This window comes from Ctenopharyngodon idella, chromosome 3, assembly GCF_019924925.1.
Source record: "Ctenopharyngodon idella isolate HZGC_01 chromosome 3, HZGC01, whole genome shotgun sequence".
Lineage (NCBI taxonomy): Eukaryota > Metazoa > Chordata > Actinopteri > Cypriniformes > Xenocyprididae > Ctenopharyngodon > Ctenopharyngodon idella.
Window position 1 is genome coordinate 24,435,674 of NC_067222.1, and position 13,291 is coordinate 24,448,964.

At 37.0% G+C, this 13,291-nt stretch overlaps 1 protein-coding gene across 1 annotated transcript in view; it reads right to left on the minus strand.

Moving 5' to 3' along the window:
- Positions 1–7,553: 7,553 nt before the first annotated feature.
- Positions 7,554–13,291, minus strand: part of mrc2 (mannose receptor, C type 2) — a 35,027-nt gene continuing 29,289 nt past the window's right edge. The window contains exons 21-28 of the mRNA XM_051888531.1: positions 13,128–13,236; positions 12,801–13,039; positions 12,556–12,721; positions 11,751–11,900; positions 11,540–11,659; positions 11,267–11,446; positions 9,523–9,549; positions 7,554–9,389 (exon numbers count right to left, since the gene is read on the minus strand). Coding sequence (XP_051744491.1) covers positions 9,169–9,389; positions 9,523–9,549; positions 11,267–11,446; positions 11,540–11,659; positions 11,751–11,900; positions 12,556–12,721; positions 12,801–13,039; positions 13,128–13,236 — 1,212 coding nt within the window. The 3' untranslated portion in view covers positions 7,554–9,168. The remainder of the gene's footprint in view (positions 9,390–9,522; positions 9,550–11,266; positions 11,447–11,539; positions 11,660–11,750; positions 11,901–12,555; positions 12,722–12,800; positions 13,040–13,127; positions 13,237–13,291) is intronic.

Genomic DNA, 13,291 nt, shown 5'->3' on the forward strand with positions numbered 1-13,291 from the left:
ACCACAACTGCAGTCAGTGGGGTGCAGCTGCTATAATACAAATGTACATTTATCTGCCTTGGGACAAGAAAAAATTGATATCAAGCTGAACTGTTCTTTTTCCAGTTTTTCCCCCCCTCTCAGTCTTTGCTGATACACAGGAGAAGATGTGTTCAGTCAAATGCAGTGGTCTGGTAAGGCAGCTTATGTTGACAGAGCATCTAATCTAACTTTGCTCTTTACTCATACACTATCACTTATTACAATTTCCACTTATATCAACACACAGAACTATATATATATATATATATATATATATATATATATATATATATATATACACACACACACACATACACACACACATATGAGCATTTATATTTTAAAATAATTGTATAGAATGCATACAAATCTAAATACAAAATAAAGCAATAAGCCCCAAGAAGCCATGGTTTACAGTGAATTTATAACAGCTAAGGGGCATTGTTAGGCACGACAGGGAGCGGAGTGCCTAAAACCCCCTTAGCTTTTATAAATTCACTGTAAACCACGGCTTCACGGGGGCTTATTGCTTTTATAAAACGGTTACCACACAATACAAATATTAAAGCAAAAAAAAATATGTATCAATTCAACTTTCATGAAGTAAAATCATTAAAAGACTTCCTTCCGCCGGAAGAAGTAGTCCCTGACCATGAACAGCAACAGAAGTTACATTTATTACGCCATTAGATCGCGGCAAAGATTGTCTTTATAGGGTCGCAAAGACTTTTATATTTGTTGTGAACACGGAACAAGACGCAACTGACACGTTGACTAGCGCTGTCAGTGTCAGCAGGGCACGGGAAAATCCATTTAATGTTAAAAGGACAAGATCGCAGCGGACATTCAAACGGATTTTTAATTATGAACATAGGACTGACCTAAAGGAAAATGCTACATCTAAATGCAGGTAATACACTCGGTAACTCAATATCTCTCTCACAATAGTCTTCTACATAATGCAGTAAACTAAAGCTTCAATGAACAAAATCAATTGAGAACAAACATATGTTTACGTTGCTAAGAGTGGTTGCTAAGGCACTCAGTGGCGCAGTATGTTTTCGGGAATTTTACAACGGCTTCGAACGCGGCTCAACCAATCAGAATCAAGGGCCGGAACTATCCATTTTATATATTATATTATATTATATTATATTATATTATTATAAGTCTAATAGTCTCATGTCTAGCCTAGTTGGGCAACTCAAACAGTGCCACTAGTGGTACAGAAATTACATAGGACACCTTTAGAGAACAACAATAAAAATGAAGGTAAAATGAACACTAATATAAAGGATGAGCAATAGTAATATTGAAGAAGTTTGGTGAGAAAAAGACACAAGAGCTGATCAAGCCCTCTCTCTCTCTCCCTCCCTCTCAACACAATCTCTATTTACACTCATAACCCCTCAGCTGGTCTGTTGTTCACCACTTCACTTGATGAATTCTATTCACTTCTGTTCAACAGTTCTCTCTCCTAATCCTCTCTCTCTTGTTCACCATTCATTGTCCAAGTCTTTGTGGATGTGTGTGGTGCATTTTTATGTATGTAATCATATCTATAAAGACTGCTAATGAGCTTATTGGAGCACAGACAACACACAGCGTAGCCTGGCACACACACATGCCTCAGGGGTCGCCACAGGGAAGAGTGAAATTAACATAATCTATCCTATTCACGCTGACACTCTCCTCTTTGTTTGCCGTAAATGAACTCTAACCCCTGACACCATGACTGTAAAACACCCACATACACACAGTCTTGCTTCACAAAGAACAGTCGGATATGAAACTTTAACTAAACTGGGGGAAAAGCAGCAATGAGATGTGATACCAGTGATAGACTGTAGACATATCAGCCTGACCAATTGAGTCATTGCTATTTGGCTAAATTAAGAGTATCAGTTTATAACTTTACCTGCTTCACCGAAGGGTCAAGGTTTGGCTGGTTAGTGGTAGTAGTATTCTGAAGCGACCAGAATACTTTTTGTGCGCCAAAAAAAAAAAAAAAAAACGACTTTATTCAACAATATCTAGTGATTTACAATATCTAGCCGATTTCAAAACACTGCTTCATGAAGCTTCGAAGCTTTACAAATCTTTTGTTTCGAATCAGTGGTTCGGAGCGCGTACCAAACTGCCAAAGTCACACCCCCCAGTGGTGAACCATTGAAATTTCAAAACACTTATGACGTATCAAAGCCTCATTTACTGAAATCACGTGACTTTGGCAGTTTGATACGTGCTCCGAACCACTGATTCGAAACAAAAGATTTGTAAAGCTTCGAAGCTTCATGAAGCAGTGTTTTTTTTTTTTGGCGCACAAAAAGTATTCTGGTCGCTTCATAACATTAAGGTTGAACATTAAGGTTAAATATGTCTTTAGTATCTTTCTGGGCATTGCAATGGTTAATTATCTTGCTGTCAATGGAGGCCTCACTGAGCCATCGGATTTTATCAAAAATAGATATATATATCATGTTCCAAAGATGAATGAAGGTCTTACAGGTGTGTAACGACATGAGGGTAAGTAATTAATAACAGAAGTTTCATTTTTGGGTGAACTAAGCCTTTAATATATTTAAAGAGGACATATTATGTTATTTTAAATCATCAGCTTTCTTTAGTGCGAATGTTGCTGTTTGAGCATGAAAAAGGTCTGAAAAGTTACAAAACACAAAGTCACTCCAAAAGGGAGTTATTCTTTGTATCAGTAAGCACTGTTTCTAAACTCACTGAAATGCCTCAATTGTAATCTTGAGTTTTCTTCTGGGAACGTACACGTCACAACATTCCTTATTTTAATAATTCTCGGCCAAAGCATATGCAAAAAACGGGGCAAAGCCTGGTTGAGTTGCATTAGAAGTGTGTTAAAACTCACGTTTATGGTAAGGAGCATGACATTTCCAAAACACGGTCAAAGCATTTGACCAATTACAATACACTGGTCCAGCTGACCAATCAGAGTACATTGTGCTTTTCAGTAGGAGGGGCTTCAGCCCGGAAATGAACACAGCGTTACTGACAGACTGGGAAGAGAGGTGCTGCAATAATGTCAAATATAATGTTTTTTGAACATTCAAGCAAGAAAACCTATTCTAGTAGACCCTGAAAACAAAATCAAGACTTTGTAAAAGGGTATAATATGGCTTCATTAAGTTTTGTGAACATCTCACAAAATTAAATTATATAAAGGCCTGCATGCATTGGCCACTGAAAAGCTCATGTCAACATCTAACTCATTCAAAGGTTACAGGTTTAGGTGCGACCCATGCAGTAAGGCCCCTCTTCCTGCCGACAATACGGTGTCCTTGAACAAAGCTCGGCTGATATTACCACTGCACTTTGAAAAACATCTGCCAAATGATAGCGAATAAAGGAAGCTCAGCGCTTTTTCTGGAAACCTACACAGTGCTGAAACAGGCACTTCTGTTTGATTGGTTTTGAGATTTGGGAATATAGCACAGACACACACACACAGAGGAAGACAAATCTGAAATTAACTGTCACTCTGGCGAAATGATGTATCTTACTGTCACACACAAAAACATGTTTACTGAGGCATCTAAATTAAAATTAAAATGTTTGTTTTTGAAGTATATGTTTTTGAAGGAAGTCTCTTATACTTACCAGTAAAAACAGCAGTACTGTGAAATATTACATTTTAAAATAACTGTTTTCAATTTAATATATTTAAAAGCTTAATTTTCAGCATCATTACTCCAGTCTTCAGTGTCACATGATCCTTCAGAAATCATTCTAACATGCTGATTTGATGCTGAAGAAACATTACTTTATATTATCAATGTTGAAAACAATTGTGCTGTTTAATATTTTTTGTGTAAACCATGATACATTTTTCAGGATACTTTGATGAATAGAAAGTTAAAAAGAAAAGCATTTATTAGAGATATAACTCTTTTTGTAACATTTTAAATCTTTACTAACAATTTTGATCAATTTTAATACATCTTTGCTGAAAGTGTTAAATCCTTTAAAAAATCTTATTGACCCCAAACGTTCTCTCTCTCTCTATACAGTTATGTTCATATATATTTGGACACAGACACATTTTTTGTTATTTTAGATGTTTACCAAAACATATTCAAGTTACATTTAATAATATGGCCTTAAATTGCACACTCTCAGCTTTAATTTGAGGGTCCAAATTGGTGGAAGGGTTTATGAATGTGTAGCCCCTCCTTTTTCAAGGCACCAAAAGTAATTGGACAATTGACTCAAAAGCTGTTTCATGGACAGCTGTGGGCTTTTCCTTCATTATTTCTTCTTCAGTTAAGCAGGTAAAAAGTCTGGAGTTGATTCTAAGTGCATGTGGCATTTGTATTTGGAAGCTGTTACTGTGAATCCACATCATGCGGTCAAAGGAGCGCTCCATGCAAGTGAAACAGCCCATCGTTAGGCTTCAAAAACAAAACAAAACCATAGCAGGAACATTAGGAGTGGCCAAATCAACAGTTGGATAGATGGCGCTTCACAGTACAGGTGAAGAAGTGGAATATTCTGCAATAGCAGAGTCAATCACCTGATCTCAACCCAATCGAGCATGCTTTTCACTTGGCAGAAAGACCCACCAACAAACAACAACTGAAGACAGCTGCAGTGAAGGCCTTGATAGCATCACAAAGGAGGAAACCCAGTCTTTGGTGATATCTATGGGATCCAGACTTCAGGCAGTCATTGCCTGCAAAGGATTCTCAACAAAATATTAAAAATGAACATCTTATTTATCATTATATTCATTTGTCCAATCACATTTGAGCCCTTGAAAATACAGGGATTTCTTGAACGTTTCACATATTTTTTGTTCAACCCAATGTATTAAAGCTGAAAGTCTGTGCTTCAGTTTCATCTTGATTGTTTAATTTTAATTCTATTCTGGTGGCATACAGAGCTAAAGTCATGAACACGTTTTCTTTTAGGGGCTCTTCTTCAATAATAATCATAAATCCTGACCAAAACTAAGGATACATTTTCATCCTGCCCTTCATTATTCGTGAGAATATTTGAAAACAAACTCTGCCCCCTAGCGACACATAAGGTTTAGTGCAATTGTTCAAACAGGTATGTAGATTCACGTTTCACAAGCATTTATGTAAAGTTTTCAAAGAACATTCCAAGCGTTTTTAAATCACTTTGGGTTACTGATAAGACAAACTTTTTTCTAGCAGTCACATAGCAAACATATTCTTTATTCATTTTTAAAAGCAAATTCATAAAACAAAATATTCAAAACAAACAAAAATAAAATAAAAAATTGAACATTTTTCATTGTCTTCACAGGGACTGAAGATGCTTTTTTTTTATCATTCAGTCAAAAAAAAAATGTGTTTCCTGTAATTTGACTTCTGTTTGCTGAGGGCGAATTCAGTCTGAACTACTCACACAAACTGTTTCACAAAAGCTGCGAATAATTCTTGCATAATCATGACGGCGTGTGTGACATCATAGTCCAGGTATGTGGTGAAGTCACATGATCTGATGCTCTGTATGATCTGGTCAAAATCAAACATGTCATTTCAAACACACCATTGTGAGAAACAACTGTCTGATGTCGTACTGCAGTTTCAGGCCACATGCGACATGGTCATGACATTTCTTATAATTATATTAAAGGCCATTCTCATACAAATCTTATTTCATAGTTATAACTGTAATGTTATAACTATGTAATGTTTAAAGTGTAAAGAATAGTGTATAAGTGCTGAAATGGCGCCACCTATCTCTCTAAAAACAAAGCCTTGCGAGTAAAGTTAGCACGGATATATGGAAGCACTGGTTACGGATTATTAGTGGTGTTTGCTAACGCAAGAATTACTATTATTACGCATCATAAGTAGGGTTAGCGATCTGAACAAACCCCTAAGCCTGAATAACCTAAAAACCAGACTGTCAAAGGAACTTGGAGGTGAGCTCTTTTGAGCAAGAAACTATATAGCAATGCACTAAAAAACCCCTTAGAAACCATATCCTGATAAGCACTACTCACAATGTAGAAATATCTTGAAATTCCTTGTTAACTAAGATAATGGCCTTCAAACTGCAGACTGTATATTGTATATTGAGAAATAAATGTATAAAGAATGTACACTGAAAAAAAAAGTTTTTATTACTTAGAATTTTTGTCTTGATTTTCAGTACAAATATCTAAACATTTGCTCAAGAAGCATATTAAGTTTTTTTTTTTTGTTGTTTTTTTTTTAACTATCAAAATTAAGTGTTTTTACCCAGGTGAAAAAAGTACACTTCCATAATGGATCCTTAAAGTGCTCTATTTTCATGCACTAATTTTGTACTTAAAGGGTTAGTTCACCCAAAAATGAAAATTAATTACTCACCCTCATGTCGTTCCACACCCATAAGACCTTCGTTCATCTTCAGAACACAAATTAAGATATTTTTTGATAAAATCCGATGGCCTTCATCTCCAGCAATAACACTCCCTTTTTCAATGCCCAGAAAGCTACTCAAGACATATTTAAAACAGTTCATGTGACTACAGTGGTTCAACCTTAATATTATAAAGCGACGAGAATACATTTTGTGCACCAAAACTAATAAAATAACGACTTTATTCCACAATATCTAGTGATGGGTGATTTCAAAACACTGCTTCATGAAGCTTCGAAGCTTTACGAATCTTTTGTTTCGAATCAGTGGTTCGGAGCGCATATCAAACTGCCAAAGTCACGTGAAGCACTGAAGTTTCAAAACACTTATGACGTAACGAAGCCTCGTTTACTGAAATCACGTGACTTTGGTGCTCCGAACCACTGATTCGAAACAAAAGATTCGTAAAGCTTCAAAGCTTCATGAAGCAGTATTTTGAAATCACCCATCACTAGATATTGTTGAATAAAGTCGCTATTTTGTTATTTTTGGCGCACAACAAGTATTCTCATCACTTTATAATATTAAGGTTGAACCACTGTAGTCACATGAACTGTTTTAATTTTTGTCTTTAGTAGCTTTCTGGGCACTGAAAAAGGGAGTGTTATTGCTGGAGATGCAGGCCTTACTATTTCATCAAAAATATCTTAATTTGTGTTCAGAAGATGAACGAAGGTCTTACGGGTGTGGAACAACATGAGGGTGAGTAATTAATGACATAATTTTCATTTTTGGGTGAATTAACCCTTTAATATACTAAAAATTCTTCTTTAGTACTTCTTAAGATAATCTTAAGAATATCTAAGTGTACTCAACTGTGCTATTTTGAGACACCATGAATATAAATTAAAATGTGCTTTTAACATACTCTCTCTGAATTAAAAAATGTATTTAGTTACCACTTGTAGTACACTTTGTATGAAAGATGGGTTCAAGTGTACTACAAGCAGTTCATATTCATGGTGTCTCAAAATAGCACAGTTGAGTACACTTAGATGTTCTTAAGATTATCTTAAGAAGTACTAAAGAAGAATTTTTAATTATCAAAATTAGTGTATGAAAAAAGAGCACTTTAAGCACATGGAAGTGTACTTTTTTCACCTGGGTACTTAAAACAAGGTAAAATATCTGCCAACAGGGTAAGAAAAATAAAGTTAATTCAAAGGGGAAATTATTTTTCTTACCCTGTTGGCAGATATTTTACCTTGTTTTAAGCATAAACTCACTTAATTTTGATACATTTTCCAGAAAGCAAGACAAAATAGTCATTTAGCTTCTCAAGTAAATGTATCTTGATTTAAGAATGTTTAGATATTTGTACTGGAAAATAATACTAAGTATGAACTTTTTTTATTCAGTGTAACAGCAACAATCTATACAACTTTGTCCATTTGTAAAAATATTTTGACTTGATTTCTTTGGCAAATGTATCCACAGCACTAAAACACTCCTAGATAAGCTGTTTGAGCAAATATCCAGCAGGGAGCAGTAACGTAATCCCTCTTTCAGTCGCCAGCACTTCCCGTAACTCCTGCTCACCTAAAGTCCCTCTCTCGAAAACCCCACCTCTTACTGTCTCCTTCTCTCCATCTTCTCCTCCCTTAACCCTTTTTGTAAAACCCATTCAAACCTTCACTATTCTCTCTCTCTCTCTCTCTCTCTCCTGCCCTCTTCGCTCCTGTGCTCTGATTGGTTCCAGATCTGCTCCACTCGCTGACTCGACATTCCACAGCTGGCCACAGCACCGTTTCACCTCGAGGCCTTGCCAAGAGTCGAGAGGGAAAAAAAGGAAGGCAAGAAAATAGGGAAAAGTTAAGAACTGAAATGAAGAATTAGAGAAAGTAAAGAAAGAAGTACAAAGTTTAAGTTTCATTCCATGTACTGTTTGGATTCAGCGTTTACATGAGCTCATCACACCAGCTGAGATCAAGCAAATCGTTACAGTGAGGTCAGACTTCCTGTTGGGCAGCTCTGCATTTCAGCATGTGATTAGAGAGAGACACTGTAGTGCTTGTGACAGGCTCATTCTCATGCACTTTCATCTGTCTATTTCTGTCCGCAGTTTTTTTTCTTGGTTCTGCACCACTGAACTTCAAACGTACCATCATTTCATTTGATGTGTAATTATTATGATTATCATGTTTAGAAGGATCCATGAGGGACCTGGATTCTCAAATTTCTCAAAAAAGAACATCAAATTCAGCTGCACAAATTTTGAAAAGAACAACAAAAAATGTCACAACAAATAACTTCAAAAGTCACAGTCTGAAAAAGAAATACTGTTGTGGCATTACCTTGTAGTGTGTGTGATTGTGCGCTCTCATAGTCTGGAAGTTCCAGTCAATGTGATTTTTCGGGGGACTTTGCTCCCTTTTGGCACTAAAGGATAACTATGACATTGAAAAATATGCATACAAACTGTATTTCCATATCCGGATAAAGAAACAAAAAATCAAACAAAAACAAAATGCTATTTTCCACACTAGACAATCCAAACAGCTCCTCTGAGATGGTGGAATTTGATTGGCTGACAGACTTAGATGGATGGACCTTGGGAGAAAAAGGTTTCGCCTCTGTTGATTTTGGTTGATCATCTGCTGCGCTCTACACAGCTTTCTCAGTGTCTTTAAAAAACCGCAAAACAAAACCGCAACTCTTTTTTCTTAAACGTAAATTCTCTCAGTCAGTTGCTGCCTTAGCAGAATTATTGTGCTTGAATCAGTTTGAACACATTCAGCATTATTCGCCCTGTTCGTTCAACTCCATGTCTGAAACGAGAATGTTTTTTTCTGCTTCTTCGGAGGGGGCGGAGTTAGTGCGACTGTACCGAGCGCTCTCATAGGCGCCCGTGGAGCCAAAGCTCCGCCTACGATACAGATAAATCCCACCCACCACCAGAGCAATCAGAACGAGCGCTGCCACCAGGACCTGAATTAATACATGGAGATGGTGGACCTCAGCTGGAAGAAAGAGAAAAATCAAAATATTCAAATAAAACAATTACCTCATGATTATTCATTCAGTAGATTTTTCTTAATAATGTTGTAAACATATTTTAGGTAAATGTGAGGTTTAAATATGATTATAACTTACGGTGAAATACAGGGTCTGTTGCGGCTCCTATTGAAAAAGGGAAATATAAAAAGGAAAATTGGGCTCAAAAATGTCAATTAATGTATTAGCATTTCTTCCATTTCATATATTCTTACATGTTTATTTTTTCCTTGAGGTCAACTTAGTCAAGTTTTTTTTTTAATTTCTTGTTATATACTACCGTTTTGGGTTGGTAAGATATTGTACTGTTTTTGAACATGGCTGCATTTATTTGATCAAAAATACAGTAAAAACAGTAATATTGTGAAATTACAATAAAGCAATTTATTATTTTAAAGGGTTAGTTCACCCAAAAATGAAATTTCTGTCATTAATTACTCACCCTCATGTCGTTCTACACCCGTAAGACCTTCGTTCATCTTCAGAACACAAATGAAGATATTTTTGATGAAATCCGAGAGATTTTTTGTCCTCCATTGAAAGCAACTTTCAATTAGCGAAATTAGCACATTCAATGTCCAGAAAAGTAGTAAAAATATAGTTAAAATAGCATAACTAGAGTGGTTCAACCTTAATATTATGAAGCGATGAGAATACTTTTTGTGCGCAAAAACAAAACAAAAATATTCAAAAAAATTTCCTCTTCCCTGTCAATCTGTTAAGCAGTTGGCGCAGTGCTGCGTTTCCGTGTTTACGTCCGAACGGCAGCTCATTATTGGCCACTGTAGTCACGTCGATTATTTTTACTACTTTTCTGGACCTTGAATGTGGTAATTCCGTTGCTTTCAATGGAGGATAAAAAAAACGGATAAAAAAACTCTCGGATTTCATCAAAAATATCTTAATTTGTGTTCCGAAGATGAACGAAGGTCTTACAGGTGTGGAACGACATGAGGGTGAGCAATTAATGACAGAATTTTCATTTTTGGGTGAACTAACCCTTTAAAAAGCAATTTATTCCTGTGAAGGCAAAACAGTCATTACTGTGTCACATGATCCTTCAGAAATCATACTAATATGATGATTTGCTACTCAAGTTACATTTCTTATTATTATCAATGTTGAAAACGGTTGTGCTGCTTAATATTTTTGTGAAAACAATAGGTGCATCCCATTTCTCTTACTTATGCACTACTCTATGACGTTTTTAAGTATAAATAGTGCGAGTAGTGTGTTCACACAGAAAATTCCAAAAAGAAAAAGTGCACTTTAAATACCCGGATAATACACTAAATTAACAGAAAAAACGAAGTGTGGAATGTTGGACATTTCATGCACCCAACTGTCACAGCTTTAATTACGTAGCAGAAGGGAAGGGGCTATTAGACTTCGATATTGAATGACAAAATAACCTTATAAAATTCACACACTACACAGATGAGTACATAGTGCATAAGTACATAGAGTATAAGTGCATAGTGTATAGTGCATCATTTGGGATGCAACTAATAATTTTTCAGTATTCTTTGATAAACAGGTTCAAAAGAGCTGTTTTTATAATATCATAAATGTCTTTACTCTCAGTTTTGATCAATTGAATGCATCATTGCTGAATAAAATCTTTCTGACCCCAAACATTAGTGTAAATTATTTTTGCATGACCATTTATCACCTGCCTACTGACCTTTAGAAAACAATGAGGCTAATTTTTTGTTGTTGAGACTTCTTTAAGACTTCTATGTACACATACTTTTGGATATAAAATGGGCAACAATACTTTTGAGTAGCTTTTTTCTATATGCAGATACATCGTATGTTTCCATATGTACGTGACAGTCCATACCTCGTGGTCGTTTACAGATGACTCCATGTGTGCGGTTTTTACAAGACCCAGGCCTCCAGAGTCCAGTGTTGCTTTGAACCCAGAAGCAGCTGTTGGCGGACAGCATGCTCAGATTAGCGTCCTGCTGCTCCCAGTTACTGTAGTCCACTATTTCACTGTCGGACCACTCCAGACTGCCTTCTGTAGAATCAAACACATAACAGAGGTCTAGATAAAGGAGATCCAAATTGCAGGTCAATAAAGGAAACAAGTGTTAATTATTAATCTTCTTGCCTTTGGAGTTAAAAATCATTCCAAGCCAAGCGCCGTGGGCCTGTTGTTGAAAACTTTGCATGTGTTCCCACACAAAACCGTTCTCGTTTTCATCTAATATTGACAACAGTTTAGCTCCCACTGAAAAAGAAAAAACATGATTACTGAAGTTTATTGTGTGTAATATGTTCCTGTGCCATTCTTGTTGGTTTTTCCTGTGGATGGACGTTACCTTTGCTACACGTGCGTATGGCCTCGTGTTTAAATTGTAGCTCATGCAGGATGAACGAGTAGCAGTGGTTTCTGAAAGGAACCCATGACCAGTTACCTACAGGCTGTGGGCAAAACCCCGGATACATCCACCTGTGGTCTATCCTTTTCTCTGACACAGAAACAGAACAAGCAAAATGCAATTAGACCACACCTGCAAATGTTGTACAAAAATAACCCCACAGACAGATCCAAACTCACACTGGCTATGTCTGGAAAGGAATACCAGCATACTGCACAGTATAATTCTGGCTCAACCAAACTTGAATGACGCATAAGAACAAACCTTTTCCGGAAGCTCAAACGTGCTGCATAACCAATGAGGTTGATTCTCGTGTGTTACGCAGAACGTTTGAGCTTCTGGAAAAGGTTTGTTCCCGTGCGTCATTTAAGTTTGTTTGAGCTTCTGTTTATGTTCGCTGATCAAGGTTTATATGTGAAGATCAAAGATCAAGTTGCAAAGGCAGTCACTGGAGGGACAGACATCTCTCATATTTCATCAAAAATATCTTAATTTGTGTTCCGAAGATGAACGAAAGTCTTACGGGTGTGGAACGACATGAGGGTGAGTAATAAATGACAGAATTTTCATTTTGGGGTGAACTAACCCTTTAATTTTGGATGCATATTGCACATTTGTGTCAAAGTAGTAGGCTACTTCATCGGGGAGTTCCATGCACATATGAAAATTACATACTGTACACAGAATACTACAAAAACAGTTCTGGTAGTATGCCATTCTGAAATATACTGTAAGATTTTCTTACCTGTGTTAATTTCACAGATGGCTGCATTTAATTTTGTATTACAAGCAGCAACAGTCCATTGGCCCTCAGTGGTCATGTGACCACATCCATACATATGATTGGGCTCTCCATCTCGCCAGTCACTAAAAGTGATCTCCTCTTCGCCCAACCATGTGTAGCTCCGCCCCTGGAAATACAAGAAGTTTTTGCTGAAGCTCTGACATGTCAGGAGAAGAGACGTACAACATGCACACAATGTCACTCACCCCATCGTTATGTAGTGCAATCCAGGCGGGTTTGCGGAGAGTGCTGAGGAGGAGGGTGAGGTAGGCATGCTGCCGAGGGTCCCGTACTGCAGCCAGTGTTCCATTAACGGATTCACACACCTGCAGAGCTGCATGCCAATCCAGACGCTTCTGCAGGATCCGGTACTGCACGCCGTTAAATTCTAATGAGCCATCTAATGATGGGGGAAGAGGGTCCATGCCAGTTGGCAAGGCAGGGTCTGGAAACACACGCACACAGGGTATATAACACAGCATATATTCAATGCATATTTGTGTGTGCCTGTCACATTTGAGACGTTCCTGTACCTTTATCCTTCATGCAGATGAAGCCATGTTTCTCTGCGTCACACTTGCGAGATGCCCACATGCCCATCATCCGAAGAGGACTACCATGGAGAAGCACTACGCAGTTACCCTAATGGGACACACACATATGCATATTTCTAAAATTATAAATGATAGATACTGTA